This window comes from Nuphar pumila, chromosome 15, assembly GCF_984573655.1.
Source record: "Nuphar pumila chromosome 15, dmNupPumi1.hap1.1, whole genome shotgun sequence".
NCBI lineage: Eukaryota > Viridiplantae > Streptophyta > Magnoliopsida > Nymphaeales > Nymphaeaceae > Nuphar > Nuphar pumila.
In genome coordinates, this window is record NC_143263.1 from 10,777,871 (window position 1) to 10,797,639 (window position 19,769).

Here is a 19,769-nt window from a genome sequence, read left to right on the forward strand (position 1 = left end):
TGGCTTATTTGTGGCAGATGAAGTCACCCATATCGATATAATCGCACGTTTGGCCATAGCAAGACAGTTCATTCCAAACTAGGATCTAGGTCGTATATTTGACAATCAAACCAGAAATTTGAGGATCATATCTGACCCATGACCATTTGTTATCAGGCCAAAATCATTCTCGCCAGGTTTGGTGTTGGGATGGCAGCAAGAAGTCTTCTTGCAAGTCTGCATTGTTTAGATCCAATTCATGTCCAGATGAAATGGACTTGGATCCTCTGTGAAACAGCATTGTCACATTCATTGTCACCAAGATTCTAATTTTTAGGAAGTTTAACAACACTGTTTAATCATACTTAAATGCGGCAGAATGTTATCAGGTAGCAGAATGCTATCAGATGGAAATGAATGAAGCAGCAATGCAATTAAAATTTGTAAATCAGAGTTCCTATAGCCAAATTGAGAGAGAGAGAGAGAGAGAGAGAGAGAGAGAGAGAGAGAGAGAGAGGCCATGTAGGTCAAGTTTGTGTTAGACACTGTAGGACCAGTGAGTTTGATGAGCGTTTATTTCCACCAAGAACGGATGTATGAACTTTGTTTACGAGCTCCCTTGGCAAATTATGCATATGTAAACATCTGTCCCCGTTCACAATAGAAAGGGAAGTAGGCAAAAAACAGTTTTAAGAACAGAGTAGAGTTAGCAATATCATTTTGCTTGTGGGTGAGAAGCTATGAAGTCAGCTGCAACATTGATGGAATCAATCTTGTCAGTTTCATTGTCTGGAATTTCGAACCCGAGCTCCTCTTCGAGCGCCATGACAATTTCCACTGCATCCAAACTGTCAAGGCCGAGGTCATTCTGGAAATGAGATGTTGGAAGTTACCTGCTCAGGAACATGATGCATCATTTTGTGCAAGTTGTAAAATGCAGATATAAAAAACATAAGGTAGCTGGATCAACGACAACAAGAAATAATCATCTTAAAGAAGTTATTAGTATTATCTATGGTATGCAGATATGTTTAACGCTCATAATACTCACAGTAGCAGGCCTGGGACGCACAAATTATGGCTAAGTGTCCTGGCATGTAACAAGTAGATACACGAACTGAATGCAAAACAAACATGCGATTTAAAATGTTTCTTCATTTCTTAATTCAGATATAAGTACCTTTCGATTCTTAAAAAAAAATTATGATTACAACAGAGGCAAGGCACTGAGAAAACTACAAAGAGCTCCAACTCCAAAAGCAGGTTGAACGTCAATAAGGGATATCAAGTGCCAGCTACAATGTTCACTCTAGCTTAGCACAAAGCAGAAGTGTACCACATTCATAAAAGCTGGCATTTCTCTTATGAAAAATAATAAAATACAACGAAGAAAAAATTGATATAATTTCAGAAATTGCATATAAACTTTCTAAATAGTAGGCATCAGCAATAACATCATAGATAACTGAATATAGAACCAATTTAAAATATATATAATTTCAGAGGCATCTAAAATTCTAAACATAGACTTAAGCAATAAAACTATAACTAATTACATATAGTTCACGAGTAAGGGTTCTAATGATTGACAGATTCTGGCTCCTGACTCAATTGAAAACGCAAGAAAACTGTTTAATGGATCAAGAGCTAGGTAAGGAGTAAGCATGCACACACAGCAAAGAAGAGCCAAGAAGTCATAGAGAGGCATAGGAAACTTCCTAGAAAGTTCAATCCTGCAACTGGTGCAGAAGTCTTTGAGGAACTTAATAAACCTTGAATTCAGTTGCCTTAGAAAATACACTAGTTCTGGAGGATATTGTAATCCAATTCCAAGAGGAACTGAGGTTTGAGCACTTGCAGAGGCATATTGGCAAGAAAAGCGAATATTGTAATCGAATATTCGTGGTCCTTGGTTTTCCCAGTAGTTTTATTTATCATGGCATACAAAGTTCACTAAACTACAGACAATATCTACTTGGATTTCTTTTCTATCATGTTCATTGATTGTGACCTCTGATCATTGTGGCCAGCTATGAAAATTAACCAAACTATGCCATGTTTTTGTCGCTTCACTCTTAAATGATACTATATGCAGCCATATTGACCACCTTTTGCCATCATTGCAAATCAAACTGGATGGTGTATGGTGGTCAGTCAATAATTCTAAATGAATGTTATAGCTTGTAAGTTGTTAGTACTAGATGCTGCTGGTGTATTTGATAAGACTGGTAACTATAACTTAGATTTACTAGGTTTACTGAACCTAGTCTCGACCCAATTGGGTTTGGGTTGAAATTCAATTGAATTATCAAAAATTTATAATAAATTACAAACTGAATCCAGAATTGTCAGTCTGGATCCAAACTCTGTTCAGATCTGGATCTAGAGCTGATCCATCTAACTATAGATTGAATCAAGATCCAACTACATATTGGATCCAACACTAATTCGAACAATTTTGAGCTAGATCCAGATTTAGTTCCGAACTGGACCTATCTAGACTCAATTTTTTATCTAGATCCAGAATTGATTTATCTACTCCATACCAGATCCAGACCCAAATTTTTGTCTAGATCCGAATCAGCTTGGATTGGTCGAGACTGACTAGATCGAACTGGACCCAGATCTGGTCTGATCCAGTTTAAACCAGATCCAAACAGGAAACTGAAACCTGACCCAACTCGGTCTGATTTGGTCAACTGAGTGAAGTTGACCTGACTCGATATGGACAGACCCGAACCGAGTCAGTCTAGGTCAGACCCAACCCAGTCTGGTTCACACCTAGGCCGGTTCGGTTCAATTCGATACGATCGAGTCAAACCAGTTTCGATCGACTAAATTATTATTATTATTTTTTTACTTGGTTTGGTTTGGGTCGCACCCAGACCGACCCAGGACTCGCCAGACCCGAGACCGAGTCCGTTCTGCCGACTCGTTTGGGGTTTAAGGGGGAAGGGGCACAGACTCTTCCTGTCCTCCCTGTTGTGGGCTACCAGAAACCTCTGGTTGCCTCCCCCTTCCCCCCCTTCCCTTCTACAGAGGTTGCCAACAACCTTTGGTCGTCAGCCTCCCTCTCTCTCTCTCTCTCTCTCTCTCTCTCTCTCTCTCTACAACAATGCTGGCAGCTATGGCCATCGGTTTTGTTGTCTATTTTTTTTACAACTTGTCGACAACCATGGTTGCAAGCCTTCTAAAAGAAAAAGGAATAAGATGGGGAGGATGAACAGAAACAAAGGGCGTACCTGCCAATGGCTCCTCTCGACGGTGTGTTCCAATAACCTCCTCCCACTCTATGCAACTCTCTCTTTCTCTCTATGTTGAGTGGGTAGGGAGGCTCACCGTGAGGGCTCGTTATAGAGAGAGTCCTCACGGTGGGTGAGGATAAACCTCATCCCACCTAGCGATCATGGGGGCAAGGTTTATCCTCACCCCTCCTACGACGAGAATGGGGAAAGGCGGTTCCATAATTGGAGAAACCGTCATACCATGTTCTCGTATTATTTTTTTCATTATCTTTTTACCCAACATTGTCGGGTGGTTTTACAATTCTACCACCTTAAAAAAAGATTTGTCCTGAATCTTACATGAAAACAATTATAGAAATTATGCACTGATTCGTGGTCTCATGTGGCATCATTTTTTTGAGATGACCCCATCTGACTAATACTAGCGATATATCTTTGTTTCACAGCTTTTGCACTTTCGCATCTAAGATTTTTATGGGTTTCTCACTCATGCTTAGGTCATTTTGGATTTTTCGATACTTACGCGACTGCATATAATATGTTGGAGGGATCAGTCACATACATTTGCAACATAGATACACAAAATACGTGATAAAATTTGGACAAGGTGACAAAGCCAATCGATACGTTGTCTGACCAACTCTCGTGAGTATCTGAAAATGACCAATATATCTTGGACTCAATTTTTCTCTATGACCAAAACACATTACTTCCTTTAAAGAAGATATCTTCAAGAACACAAGATCACCTTGCTCAAATTCTAACTCACGATGTCTCTAGTACGCATATCTTTTCTTTCGACTTTGCGCTGCCAGTAGACGCTCCCGAATGAATCTGACTTGGTTTGCCATACGCTGCACCAATTCAGGCCCTAACAATCTTCTCTCTTTGACCTTATCCCAACACAAAGGTATTCGGCATTGTCGACCACACAGTGCCTCAAAAGAAGTTATGCCTATGTTTGCCTAAAAGCTATTGTTGTAAGCAAACTCCATCAAAGGCAAGATATCATTCCACAAGTCACTATATTCTAAAGTGCAAGCTTGCAACATATATTTTAGGGTCTGAATGGTTTGTTCTGACTATCTGTCTGTCTGAGGGTGGAATGTCGTGCTCATTTTTAACTGTGTCTCTTAGAAACTTTGCCAGAATCATGAAGTAAGCTTGGAGTCTCTATCCAAAATAATTGAATCGGGTACTCCATAAAGTCTAATTATCTCTCTTATGAAGAGTCGGGTTAACTGGTCACAAGTGTGAGTCGTGTTACAAGCTAAAAAGTTTTAAAGTGTATCTTATTTTAAATAACATAGGGATCAAATCCATTCAAACCCAACCCAGTAAAACCATATTATTGTAATGTTTTAAACTCATTCAAATTGAAATAGGATTCAAAATGGACCCAATCCAAATCTATATGCATTAGATTTGGGCTTCATAATAGGGTTTTGGATTGGATTTGAATTTAAAATCCAAATCCAAATCACAAAATATACATATATATATAATGTAATATATATAATGGATTGAGTTGAATACAAATGGACCCAACCCAATCCAAAACAAAATCTAAATCACACACACTATATATATAATGGATTAAGTTGGATCCAAATGAAAGCAACACAATCCAATAATCCAACTCTTTCGTACTTTTAAAGTGTTTTGGGTTTGGGGTTGGATCCAACCGGATCTAACCCAAACCCAAAATTTGATTCATACCTCACCGCTATCGAGAGGGGGTTACCTTCTATGTGTGGGTTTTCAAAATCCTGGCACCACCCCCACCTCCCTTCTCTTCTTCTTCACTCTCTCGGTGCCCTCGCCCCTTCTCCATGCGCTCTTCCTCTCTCTGGTGTCCCGACTAAGCCCCCAGCCACTGCAAGTAAAACCTCCAAATTCAATTCTTCTTCTTCTTCTTCTTCTTCTTCTTCTTCTTATTATTATTATTATTATTATTATTATTATTATTATTATTATTATTATTATTATTATTATTATTATTCTTGCTTTTTTAGCAAGCTGGGGGCACTGAGGGGGCATCTAGTGTTGTCGTCTCCCTCGAGTTTCTGGGGAAAGTGGCGGTAGCAACTGCTGCAGTTGCTATTGGTCTAGCCGAAGGGAGGCTCGCCAAAGGCCACCCGAATTTGGGGTGCCTTCGCCACCCTCCGCCATCTTCTTCTTCCTTCCTCTTCTTTCACCCTCTCACTGGCACCCCAGAGCTTGTGTTCGGAAGGAGCAGAGCTCCTTCTACTTCTTTGGCTCACGACAACATAGTAGCATCATCGTTGACCCCTATTTTTCTGGCAGCCCATGACATCAGCCGCTATGGCTGCTATCGTCTGGCACTCACTCAAGCAAGGCTCGAGTCCCCTGCAGTGCAGTAGGGGCTCTTCTGCAAAGGGCCACTGTATTTTTCTTGCAGCAGTTGCTACTACTGCCCCTTAGTTGAGCCACCCAGAGCTAGGGTGGCTTGCGCCACCTTGCGCTTAGGTTGCTACCTAGGTTGGTGGGGGGCTGAGCCCCACCAACCATCCTTAGTGTCGGGGCTGGCCATAACCCCGACACCCTAAAGTTTAGGGCTCAGCTCGAGCTCAACCGAGCCAAGCCCTCTCTTGATTTTTTTGAGCTCAGCTCAAGCTCAACCGATCTCGGCTCGATTGAGCCCCAGTCTAGCCAAGCACCCCCCCCCCCCACAACACACACACACACACATCCCCCCTCTTTAGTTATTGGAGCTCGACTAAAGCTCAACCAAGCCCAACTCGGTCAAGCCCTAGCTGAGCCAAGCCTTCCCGTGTGTTTTTTGCAGTGTCGGCTCGGCTAAAACTGAACCAAGCTCGGTTAAGCCCCCTCTAGCTGAGCCCTGTTAGTGAGCTTGAACCAATCCTAACTCAGTTTGAGCCAGCTCAGTTCGATGGTAACCAAGCCAGCTTGGTTTAAACCTTGATTGAGCCTAACTTGGCTCAACCAAGCCGAGCCTAGCTAGGTTCACTTCGCAATCGATCCAACTCAATTCATTCTTAGCCAAGCCAACTCGGTTTAACCAAAACTAATCTCAGCTCAACTTGACTCAACCCAACTACGGCTTAGTCTGGTCAACTCGAAATCGGTTCGGGTTCGACCCCAGTGCTGCCATAGTTGCCACCTCCATCAAAAAATTGTTTTTTAATCATCGCTCTTGTCGTAGTTTCACAAGAATCTTTTTTTAGCACTTCGAACTCGCACAATCTATGAATTTTTGTACCTCTAGCATGAATATCGGGGCACGAGAAAGTTGTCACTTATGCGTAAATTCGTTAAAAGGGCATACTTTTTTTGAAGTAGGAAAAATACACGCGATGATCATGGTGAAATCCTAATATAAGTATTTTCTATTTACGACACACACACACACACATATATATAAGATTTACTTCAGTACACAAATTTATGAAATCTTGCTTTATTTAAATTGTGCATGTATTTATTTACAATGGCATTTTTATAGACGTCCCTTTCTTAATTTATGCGTGCATTTGTTTATGTACACAGTTTTGCGTACACTTGCTTTATTTAAATTATATGCATATTTATTTCTGATGCCATTTATGGGAATGTTGTTTTCTTTAAATTATAAATGCATTTATTTACGTATGCAGCTTTTTGTACGCTTTATTAAATTATGTGTGATTTACTTAAGTACACACATTTTAACATATGTGTGCATGCTTTAATGCTCTTTTTAAAAATTACGTGTGTCAGATTTTATGCTTGCATGCATCATACATTCTTAATTATTGAACTTTATGAAACAATAACACTGTGTGGTTCGAACATCAAAAGATTGTTAAAAAATGAATAAGTTTGATACGTTTCAGAAATATGCAACCGAATCTATTTTTGAACGAGAAAAATGTGAAACTTCGATTACGTGAACTCCAATCACACGTATATCAAGTTTCCCGATATGTATATGGGAATAACTTAGGTCTACCTCCACTTGAGGATCAAGAAATCATTTTGATAAATGTTAATTTCCTAGAATACTCCTGTTGATTTAAAAAAATAAAAGCATTAATCTTTTATGAAAACTGAATTGTTTATGTGTACTATAAGACATGTGAGACATGTTGATGAATGAGGTGAGGTTTATAACAAACCTCGTAGTGAAATAATGCACCATCCTATAAAAAAATCACATGCAAATTTGGGGATCGCCTTCACAAGCAAAATGATTTATCGGTTTCAAGACCTGAGTGAATGGGGTTACAATAATAAAGAACTTGAAAACCTACCCAAAACAGGTAGATAATGCCTACCCGAGCAAAGCATATACCAAATGTAGTAAACCCCCTCAATAATAAAATATTGTTGGAGTGTGGAGCATGTTTCCTACCTGAATACAAATCTATATTTTATACAAATCCAACTTCGTAGTAAGTTGGCAGAAGGTCGACCCCCTATTCGTAAGGTGGGGGTTCGAAGGCGTTAAGCCCCGAGACGGGTTTTTTGGGAAGGTAATTCTATAATTTTATCCTAGACTTCTTGTTATACTCAACAATACTGGTAGACTTAATGTAAAACTCAAAGACTCCTATTTAAAGGAAGCAATTCAGCTCTTGTATTGTAGCCCAATCAATAAAGAAGAAGGCTCTCGTGGACATAGGCAATTCTTGTCAAACCACAAAATCTTTATTTTCGTGTGATTATTTTTTCTCCTTTTGCTTTTTTTCATGCTTGTCTCTTCGATCCATGGGTTGAAGCTTCATTTCCTAACAAATTGTGCCACCAACACACCAAATTCAATTGACACAATCTGACTAAACCAAGATGATGAATCGTACCACCAAGGTGGTATCCCATGTGGTAAGTGGGGTCCAGTGTCAAGCTGAAGGCCCAGGATTGAATCCCTCTGCCACATGGGCCGGCTGTTGTTCTGGTAGGGGTCCGCCTAACCCCAGCTGGGCTTTCAAAAAAAAAAAGAAAAAAGATTATGAATCGAAATTGATTAAGAATTTGATCAAACTAATCAGCCCAAACCATGATCGAGAGCTTGAAGTTTCCATTTTTGCATGTCCCAAACATTTCACGAACTTGAATCAGATAGCGTAGTACACTTGCACATTATACCAAGTGCCTCCAGGAGGACGGGCATCATGGTCATGGACTACTTAAAAGAGGAAGCTAAAGGTCTCCACTCTTGAGACATTGGCACAGCAAAATAAAATGAAAATCAACCAAACAATTTCTAGAGAACAGATGCCATCCAATACAGACCACATGGCTGATATGCATGACCACATATCGGGTTATGAGAGCTCTTCTGTCCAGGAGAAGGCAACTGTATTCTTTCCATTTCTCTTTTTTTCCACCAAGATTATCTGCTTCATATCTTTTGACACCGTTAACCAGTTAGCTACCATTCTGTTTTGGTCTTTTGGATGCCTAAATTTGTTCAAATGTTTATAGATCATCACAAGAAAGAAAGAAGCTTCTGAAGCTAGATCACTAGATTGATGGCGTTTTTGTTTCTTTTTCAAATCATATTTAACCAGGCATGGTCTTCCTTACATTATGTGAATTACCAGAAAAAAAAGTAATACCTGTTATACTTGACACACAGCAAGGGAGTGAGAGAAACTCCAATATGTGATCTTGATCGGCTGCCTTATCTGGTCACTGGTTTTTGACGAGGTATTACTTGAGCTGCCATGAGTGCCACTTTGATTGGCTCTGATGAAGGATGACCCTGTGCCTGCATGACTTCATGGATTCTCTTCGCGTCATTCACAAGCCTACCTGCTAGGAGACCATGTATGATCCTCTCAAACTCATCCACTCGCAAGCTTTTCTTATTACCCTCAACAATCCCCAGGGCTTCCAGTGCTTTCTTTTTCATGCCTGCTCTTGCATACATGTCGCAGAGGCTTATGTTAACCTTGAAAGGGGCCTTCCCCTTCTCACCAATCTTATTCAAGATCTGCTCTGCTTCATCAACCAGCTGCAGCTTGCCTAGCCAATCAACCAAGACCGTATAGGTGGCAACCCCAGGTTCAAAACCATCTTTCTCCAGATCCATCAGCAAGGCCAATGCCTTGTCTAGCAAGTTCTTACTTTCATAAGCTGTTATCATGCTGGCAGTGCACCTATCGTCAGGCTTGTGACCCGCTTTGATCATAAAATCAAAGTTGTTCCTGGCCTGATCAGGGTCACCCGCTTGCCCATATGCCTCAACAAGTAATGTACACGATTCCAAATCAGGTTGAAAACCAGCGAACTGCATTGTATTAACAATTCTTTGAGCTCCATCAACATGACCACGCTGAGCAAAGGACCTCAGCAGCTCCATGTATATCTCCTTAGTAGGTTTTATATCCCTTGCCTCCATTTCCCTCATGAGAGCTTCTCCAGACTTTGGTTGTCCAGCACTTACATAAGCCATGATCATAGAGTTGTATGCCTTTGCATCCGGACGGAAACCATGGCTTCTTATGTCCTCAAATGCTGCTTTGGCACGGTCAAGATTGCCTGCTTTGCTGTACATATGAATCAATATTGTGTGCGTCAGAATGTCTGGAGTAATCCCTTTTGCCATCATTTTCTGAAGAATCCTTTCAGCATCTTCTACACGGTTTTCCCTTGCATGGCCATCTATTAGCTTTAAGTAGTCACGAATGTCAGACTCAAAGGACTGGTCGCTCAATATCAGTTCAGCCACCTGTAATCAGATAAGATATTAACAAGTTAAACATAAAAAAGGGAATTAAGTCGTTAACACAAAACACAAATGCAACATTGAAGCATCTACTCTGTAAAACCAACTAAATAAGAAAAAAAGCGCTTATGTGAAAAATAATCCTTTCAAAGCTTTCCCTTTTCCCTATAATATAACCTTGAAGTACTAATTCTATTCAGATCATATAAAAATATAAATAAATACAGTTTCAAGTCAAAAGCAAAAGCATGAATGTGGAAAAAGAGCAGCTAAAAACTTCATGCCAAGTCTTTACATAAAGATGCAAGCTTTTTATTGACTCAAAATCACCACTAACATCAATATTGCCTTAATATGCTGTTCAGGCTACTGGTTTGACATGAATACAATATGACAAAAAAGGACTAGTTTTGTGCCTCTATGTAGGCTTCGCAAAGCTTTTCATTGCTGCTACCTTATGTCTAAGATTACCACCAAGTTTATCTCACCACCTGGGATCATCTTAAAGCCCTAGATGACCACAATGAAACATCTAAGCATGATTTCAACTACCAAAATTTTCACCAAAACATACCATTTCAACAGAAAATGGAAGATGAGAGAAATTGAATTCCAGAGCTCCTGATATCAGCCCTCTACTTTAATTAAATAAGGTTCAAGGGCTTCAAAAATCAACAACCCACAATCTACCAAATTTTCAAGAATAAGAAAAAATCATATTTTTATGTCCAAGGTGCTCTTCGTAGCAAAAAATGTGTTGAACACGTCTCCGAGGCCAGATTGAGTGTATACAACTTGCATTGCACCCATGATTTCACAATTAGATCATATAGTATTAAAACTCTCTCTCTCTCTCTCTCTCTCTCTCTGACAACGTAGTAGATCATGTAGACTGTGTGCTGGTCATAGCAAAAGACTTAGCAATAGTTGAAAAAGTGATACCTGACAGGATGCAAATCTCAACAATTTTGAATACTCTGCCTGTATCATGGAGAATGGTAACCACAACACTTAGGCTGAATACTAAAAGTCTAAACCTTAATGAGTTACCTCTCCAACTGACAATAGAACAAGAACACATGGTCAAGGACAAAAAAGTCAAAACTCATGATAGCCCAAGATGTCCCGTCCAACAATCAAGCACCCTTTAAAAGGAACAACAATAACTTTAAAGGAAAAGGAAACAACAGGTTCAATAAAGGGCAAAAAACTAACTTCAGAAGGCCTCAGAGAAATGGACCTCAAGTAAAGTGCTTCAAATGTAGAAAGATGGGACACATCCAAAGGAACTGTAGGACAAAGACCTTCAACAGGAGCAATGGACAGCATGGGAAGCAGAACAACAAAAGAAGACCTGATAATAAAGAAGTTGTCTGCGTGGTGTCTGAATGCCTCTTTGCAAACGAGGAACTCTCAGGACGGTGGGTTGATTCTGGAGCAACCCGACACATAGCCAAGACCACAAATGGATCTGTAAACATGAAAGAACTAGATCCAGGAAACACAAGGTGTACATGAAAAATAACACCTACTACGATGTACGTGGAATCAGGTCTTATAGACTTAATGTAGGTGGAACAAGTGTCTTTAATGAAGTTCTTTATGTACCCTCGATGAAGAGGAACTTAGTTTTTGTCCCGGCATTGACAGGAAAAGGGTTTGAACTCAGATTTGTCCTGAGAAAGTCAGGATAGGAAAACATAGTAGAGTCCTATTTGAAGGAACATTTATCAAAGAACATTGTATGTTTAAGTTGTGTGATAATAAAGAATTAGTTTCTGCTTATATTGATTGTACCTTTAACATTGATGTAAATGCATGGCATAAAAGACTTGAACATATAAGCATAAATAAAATGAAAAATTTAGCTCAACAAGGAATAATTCTTACATTCAATGAATCACAATTTGAAAAATGTAAAACTTGTATATATGGAAAGATGGCTAGGAAACCCTTTCCACCTAATGTTGTACATGCTAAATAATTATTAGAAATAATTCATATTGATATTTGCGGCCCATTCAGAGTCAAAACTTACAGCGGAATGTCATATTTTATAACATTTATTGATGATTTCTCAAGATACGATTACATATACCTGATTAAACACAAATCAGAAGCTCTTGAGAAATTTAAAGAATTTAAAAATAAAGTTGAAAGACAACTTGAAAGATATATTAAAATAATTAGGTCATACAGGTAACGTGAATACACCTCGAATGAGTTCTGTGAATTCTGTAAAGATCTTGGCATTATCAGGCAAAGAACCATGCCAAGAAGACCACAACAAAATGGTGTTGCAGAGAGGTGCAATAGAACCCTCTTGAATATGGTTAGGACCATGTTGGCAGGAGCACAATTACCCAAAGTTTTCTGGAATGAAGTTGTAAATACAACAATGTATACCCTGAATAGAGTGCTCTACAAAGTTGTCCCAACAATTCCGTATGAAAGATGGACTGGTAGGAAACCAGATTTAGGCCATCTCAAGAGATGGGGATCTGTAACACATGCTAAAATCTTGGATCCAACTATGGATAAGTTGGACAATAGATCTGTTAGAGGTATTTTTATCGGATATCCTAAAGGACCAAAAGGCTACATATTATACCACAAAAGGTTGGGACTGATTGACAGTAGAGATGTTGAGTTCCTAGAAGGACTCAACAATGAATCCAGTGATCCTATTGAGGATCCCTTTGATTTACTGGATGATTTTGATTATCAAGATGAACAGTTTGGCAATGAACCAACTGTGGATTAGTCAGGCAATGAACCAACTGATCCAAGCTCCTCTACTTCTCAAAATTTAAGCGGTCATAAGAGGACTAGAGCTCCTCCATCCTATCTGGATGATTATTATGTGTATTTAACCGAAGAGTTATGATATTAAGTAGATATAGATGAAATGACCGACAATCTATCATATTCTGATGCTATTAAATCACATGAAGCATCAAAATGGAAAAGGGCTATGGATGAAGAAATAGAATCCATTGAAAAGAATAAGTCTGAGAATTAACTGATCTTCCTGAAGGAAGGAAACCAATCGGTTGTAAATGGATTCTTAAAAATAAGTACAAGGTTGATGGGTCAATAGACAAATTCAAAGCAAGACTGGTAGCCAAAGGTTTTTCTCAAAGGGAAGGTGTTGATTACACTGAAACCTACTCACCAGTTGCTAAGTTTGCATCCATCAAGATAATATTATCCATGGCAGCTCATTATGATCTGGATGTATGACAGATGGATGTAAAAATTGCCTTCTTGAATGATGACTTAAAAAAAATCATTTATATGTTTCAGCCAGATGGATATGTTACAGATTGTGATAAAGTATACAAGTTGAAAAAATCCTTGTATGGGCTTAAGTAATCACCAAGACAGTGGTATTTGGCTTTTCATAAAGCAATAACCAAGATTGGATACGAAGCCAATCAATTAGACCACTGTGTATATGTTTGGAAAAGTGAGTCACTTTTGCATTTTATCTCTTTATGTTGATGATATATCGTTGACTTGAAAATGATAATGATATGATATTCAACACAAAGAGTTGGTTGTATACCAACTTCGAAATGAAATATATGGGTGAAGCTGCATACATTCTGGGAATCAAAATTACCAGAAATCGAGAATAAAAAATTCTCAGCTGGAGTCAAGAAAGATTATTGACTATATTTTGAAGAAATATAGAATGCATGACTCGAAACCCATTGGGACTCCGGTTGCTAAAGGGGTGAACTTAAGTAAAAGTGATTGTCCAAGAGAAGACCAACAAAGATTAGATGTGCCTTATGCTCAGGCTCTTGGAAGCTTAATGTACGTTATGCTCAGTACAAGACATGATATAAGTTTTGCAGTAGGTCTTGTTAGCAGATATCAAAGTAATCCTGGTTGGCCTCACTAGCAGACTATCAAAAGAATTTTTCAATATTTGAAAGGCTCGAAAGGATTACAATTGAGCTTTCAATCTGACAAACTTGATTTGATCGGGTATTCAGATGCGGACTTTGTAGGATGCAAAGATGACAGCAAGTCTACCTCTGGCTATATCTTTCTGTTTGAAGGAGGTGCAGTAGCCAGGTCGTATAAAAAACAAGGTTGTGTGGCCCTGTATACTCAGAAAGCTGATTATATTGTATGTAATGCAACCACAACCTTTGCAGTGTGGATTAGAAGGTTCATCTGGGATTTAAAACTAGATCATGTATTTGAACATGTACACCTTTTTTGTGACAACCAGGCTGCCATCTCTCTGATGAAGAGTGGAGCAGATAGCTCTAAGAGTAAGCATATAATGGTAAAATACCACTATATACATGATATGATTGAACGGAATGAGATAACCGTTGATTATCTACCATCGTCAGACATGGTAGCAGATCCTCTCACGAAAGGGATCCATGAGGATCTGTTTACAAAACAAGTGGCACATATGGGATTAAGATACTTGTGATTACGAAGCACATCCTTATGGAAAATCCGTAATCAGTGCATGGAAAGCCCACAATAGTGGAAGCAAGGTCGGCAGATATATGGCCAAGTGAGAGATATTGGGGTGTGTGGCCATTATTCGCACATCTCGGCATATCCACGAATAGGCCAAGTTCGTGGATATGCTTGGGCAGTTTTGAAAACTCTTTTTTTCAAAAGAAACCTTTATTTTCTAATTGTTTGCTTTTGCCCGTTCCAACAATCTCTCGTTGAGCTTATCTGCAAAAGTTGAGCCAAATAAAAACTGAGAGATGCAATCTATAAATAGAGACATGCTCAGCAATCATGTGTGTGTGAAAAAACCGAAAGTGAGCCTCTTGAAGCAAACCTTAAAAACCCTAACCTATCTTCTTCTCTTTCTCGACCTAATATTTCTTCTATTCTCTCTTTTGTTATTGCGTGCTTCTGCTGCGCCATCCATCATATATATGGGAGCTTCTGTAGTGGTACACACTTGATTTACATAGATCTAAGCTCCAAATGCAAAATCCAACCTTTGGATCATGATTAACATGTTCTATTTACTATTTCCATAAGTCAAAGTTGACTGAAAATGTTCTATACCTTTTCTAGACCACCCTTATTCTCATGAATTGTGAGTTGTTGATTTTCAGTCTAAAAAATAGGACCATATGACATATTAGACATGATGAAACCTTTTTAACATAGTAAATAAACCAAGTTAAACACATTTTTGCGGTTAGATCTACCATTTGGTCACTAGATCCATACAAACAAGAGTGTGTAACACCGTATGGTATCATGGTGCAGACCACCTTATATTGTCCCTATATATACATATTCATACATATAAGTTGAAATGTTACAGGTACAGGTTTTAACAATCAGGAAAGGGAGCAGCTAATGAACATTTAGAGGGAACTTTTCACATCCATAAAAATTTTAGAGGAATGAATGGCGAAACATGTGTTCTATGATTTACATTATGTGGCAGTAGAATAGGGTTTGGTTATTTATTATGTGTAGCCATTCCTCCAATACGAAACTATTAGAAACATCCAATTTCAAATCTGACTCATAAGAATTGTGAATTGTGAATTGTGAATTGTGAATTGTGTAGTTGTACATCACATTGTTGTTAGTTTAGGTTGTCAGACATTGTGACATAGGACCAGCTAAGATAAAGAGTTATGGCTAACATGTCATAAGATGCCCAAAAATGAAGCTAGAATATCGTTGTGAATTGCACTTAAGTACAGTGAATTAATGTTGGTGCATATGTTGATTGGATCAAATAAAGAATATATGCAAATAAAATCTAGTATATGAAAGCTAAAATAATACCATTCAACTACATATTCTGCAATTTATAGCTAGAAAAATAATTTACAGGGTCAAGTATTTTTAAATTGTCAAGAAATGACAATGAGAGCATTATTATAAAAAATCATGATGTGGGATTGATTACATAAAAGTAATCATGTATTAGGCATATCACTGATGTTCTTAGTGTGACTGCACATGCAATTTTGTGTCAAACATGAGAAAATCTATGTAACTTTCAATAAAATATCAAACAAATTTGCTCACATAGACAGACATGAACATGCATACACAACTCAAGCTTGAAAATTACTTACATCTCAGCAAACAAAGAGCAGTATGAGTTCAAAAAATACAGTAACACAACATCCTTATGCTATATCAGTCATAATGTGCTGGTCTTCATGTTCAAAAGATGTGCCAAAGGCTACCAATACTGACCCAATGTGAGCAAGAGTCTTAGTGTTGTGGGAGGAAACTCCTAAATACATGAGTGTCCACTAGCATATCGTTGGGAATTGAATGGGTAAATCACAGATCTCGTTCTCAGTTTATATTAGCAACGGAAGATCTAGCAGTAAATTAAATTAATGATATTTAAATCTGAGCTCGTGGTTTTGTCATGTTCTTTGAATTCCTAGCAATCTAAAAATCTCTAGAAATTGAAAATATCGCCAAAATTTATGACTGTTCATGAATACACAGTTGATAAGATGTACTCATTTAATAACATCATTCAGGATACACATTGAAGGCTTTGGAACATAATCAAGCATATATATCCAAAAATTTCACTGTGAATTCAAACTCTAGTAGTGGGAAGGTAGCAAGGGAGAATCAGGGAGGGATGGATAAAATCAACATAACACTAAGAAAAACCGAAATGGCCCACATTGGTCTCGATTTAGAATTACTGACCTTGAAGTAGAGTGCGGGATTACGTTCTTTCAACTTATCCAGTAAAGCCAACCAATCCACCTTCCCTGGTTCAAGAAGTTCTGCCCACTCTGCCAACAAAGCTGATGGATCCTCGGTGTCCGACAATGACAGTATATTCTGCGTGACCAGTTTACATTTTCCAGTTATCAACTTGGGTTCTTCCGGAGTGATCACCTTCTCAGACTGGCGTAGCCTCTCTGCAACATCGCCCCATTCGGGGTATGACATATCCAGTCCATATATTCGATACTTGATCTTCCCAAGTCTCTGTGGCAATAAAACCGAAGGAGGGTACGTTTTCTCACCACCACCAGCACCAGAGGCACCAACACTGTCATCCGATGATTCAATTAACTGAGCGTCGGCAGCATCAGATTCTACCTTGAGACGCTCCAAGCTCCGGTAGAAGTCGCGTTCGGAGAATTTCTCTTCCGCCCATTTGAGTCTCATCTCCCTTAGCATGTCTCCCCTCACTCCCGCCTCCCTCGCGAACCGGCACATCTCCTTGACGTCCTCCGACTGCAAACACTTCTTCATCTCCTCTCTCTTCCTCGCCTTCCTCATGTCTTCCAGTATGAGGTTGCTCACCTCCCAGACGGTCGCCCACAAGTCATGGCTGAGGTCGTCGTGGGATTGAACTCCTCCCATGGCCAAGGCAGAAGCGGAAGGATCCGAGACCATGTGTTCGATCGAACCCTGCTCGAACTCGACGACAACTCTCTGGATTATGACAATCAGCATCCCGTTGATGGTGTCCTTGTTGCAATCTGGGTAGGCCTCGGAGACCTTTTCTCGCATGATGGAGACGAATCTGGAGAGGAATTCGTTCATGGTGCCCTCTTCTTCTTCTTCTTCTTCTTCTTCCCCTCCTTGATGATCTTCATCTTCGCGCTGCAGATATTGCAGAGAGTGCGCTCGTCGTATCGACCTGGATAGAGGAGGAGAAGATGATAGAAACGGAGAATTGTTGGGTATCCATCGGCTGTAAGAAGGGTCAGAATCGGCGAGCCGGGGGGTACCGAAGGCGGTGTAGGAAGAGGAGAAAATGTAAGCAGGTGATGGTGTTCGGAGGAGTGGAGAAGGAGAAGGGGTTTTTGAAGGGTTTTGGGGGAGGAGAAGGAGGCGAGCTCGGGCGTTCCTGGAGAAGAGGGACTTCATGGGTTGCTACAAGAGCAAAGGATCTCGGGATCGGCGTTTGGTGAAAATGGGGGTTGAAGCGGCTCTCTCTGCAAATGAAGGATAACCTTTCTTCTTTCCCCCGAGATCGCTTCTTTTTTGGCAGGCCTGATACTGCTAGCTGATGCCCTTAGGGGGTTGTTTGATGCCTCGTTCAAGATTGGACAAAACTAACGAACAAAAGTGTTCTATCTGTTCTACCGCATTAAGGTCAAGGTTGTCTCCAACTTTTGTTTTGCGCTATGTGCTGACAACACAAACACACCGATAATGGGTCGGAAAACTTTGTTTTGGATCATAAGACTCGATTTGCTCAACTATGTGAGTATTTTAACCTGTTTATTATGAATTTTGGTCAGGATATGGATCTTATATTGAATTTTAAAACTAAAAAATATTTAAAATTTGAGTAATTTGAAAAAACTAAGAATTGATATTTTTTTTATATAAAAATGATTTAATCAATGTCATATTACATTTAATTATGAAAGTTTATCATAGAAATATCAAACCCTAAAATCAAATTAACTATAAAAATCAAATTATCAAATCCCATTAAATTATAAAGCCTTAAAATACAAGAAAATAAATTACAAATAAACAAAAAATGCATAAATTAAAAAAAATAAATCATAAAATTAAACAAAGCTTTAATTCAAATCTTAATAAAGAAAAACAATCGTAATCAAATACAAGAAAATCCCTAATCAAATTAACTATAAAAAGCTTTAATTAAGAAATTTTGATTCAATGCCTAATCATAAAAAATAAAAATAAAACTCTAATCAAATAAAAAAATCATAATCAAATTAACTATGAAAAACTATAATTTAAAAAGTTTGATTCAAAGCCATAATCATAGAAAATCAAATAATAAATTCTATTTAAATTAACTACAAAAAGCTCTAATTTATGAAATTTGATTCAAAGCCCTAATCAATGAAAATCAACTAAAAAAAACTAATCACTAAAAAAAACTAATTAATTTTAAAAAAACTAATCAAAGCCCTAAAAAAAGAACTAAAAATTAAAAACAAAGAAAAACAATGAGAAAAAAAAAGAATAATGAAAAATGAAGAAGGAAGAAAGATGAAAGAGAACAAAGAAGGGAAAGAAAGGATTAAAAAATGGAGAGATAGAGAGTTTAATGAAGAAAATGTGGACTCAATGGTAGCTTCACTACCTATAACCCCCCAAAATTTTCAACTTGTAAAATTTGAAAACATTTAGAGAAAATCGTTCAAATTTCAAGGTTTGGTTTTAAAGAAGTCAGCGGAAACAATTTCTTTTTAGAAGGGAAAACAAGTTGACAATTCTGGGCACATTAGCTTACAAACCAACCTTATCCACAAAGAATATCTAGGACGCCAGCAGAAACAGGGTGATCTTGAGCCATGTTGCATCGTACCATCGATTGTCTGTAAAGTTCTACTTGCCACATGTCCATGAAATGGTCAGATTTATAACAAACTAAACTGGTAGGTGCACAATTAGACAATGTAAAATAAATAAAATAGGACATCACAAGATAAGCAGTTTATTTCATTGGAAGCAATAGTAACATTTATAATTGCGAGAAGTTAAATCTGAACAACATATGCAAAGAATATCTAAACTGAAGGAAAGAGACAACACAAGATGTAAGAAACATTATGTGCAATTAACTGGCACAAATAGCTAAATATTACAAGTAAAGAACTACCTAAGTAGTTTAACTAACAAGTATAATGTCACAACAGGCATGAACAATTCAACTAGCAATGAGAACGGGTTAATTTATGTTTCGATATTAGCTGACCTTACGGGAACGCATAAGACACGAATCGTAAAAACAACTGAGACTAGTTCAGGGGTCTATTATGCCATGTATTTTCAATACCCTGAATAGCTAGTTGAGTTCGCTCTTAAGGGGATGGTCAGTGACCAAGAGAGTAAATCTCAAAGGCATTCATGAC

At 38.4% G+C, this 19,769-nt stretch overlaps 2 protein-coding genes across 2 annotated transcripts in view; both read right to left on the reverse strand.

Moving 5' to 3' along the window:
• Positions 1–652: 652 nt before the first annotated feature.
• Positions 653–19,769, reverse strand: part of LOC149814466 (acyl carrier protein 2, mitochondrial-like) — a 54,201-nt gene continuing 35,084 nt past the window's right edge. The window contains exon 3 of the mRNA XM_089989347.1: positions 653–866. Coding sequence (XP_089845473.1) covers positions 695–866 — 172 coding nt within the window. The 3' untranslated portion in view covers positions 653–694. The remainder of the gene's footprint in view (positions 867–19,769) is intronic.
• LOC149814467 (uncharacterized) lies at positions 8,702–18,706 on the reverse strand. Its single transcript, XM_089989346.1, has 2 exons — positions 16,618–18,706; positions 8,702–9,921 (listed from the first exon to the last, which is right to left on the reverse strand). The coding sequence occupies exons 1-2, from the start codon at positions 17,794–17,796 to the stop codon at positions 8,872–8,874; spliced, it is 2,229 nt and encodes a 742-aa protein (XP_089845472.1). The 5' UTR covers positions 17,797–18,706; the 3' UTR covers positions 8,702–8,871.

What these genes read in the sequence shown, in the direction of transcription:
- LOC149814467 (XM_089989346.1), bottom strand. Translation starts at nt 17,796, where the DNA reads ATGAAGTCCCTCTTCTCCAGGAACGCCCGAGCTCGCCTCCTTCTCCTC. An exon ending in ATCCCGCACTCTACTTCAAG is followed by an intron (nt 9,922 to 16,617) that starts GTCAGTAATTCT and finishes ATCTGATTACAG; the next exon opens with GTGGCTGAACTGATATTGAG.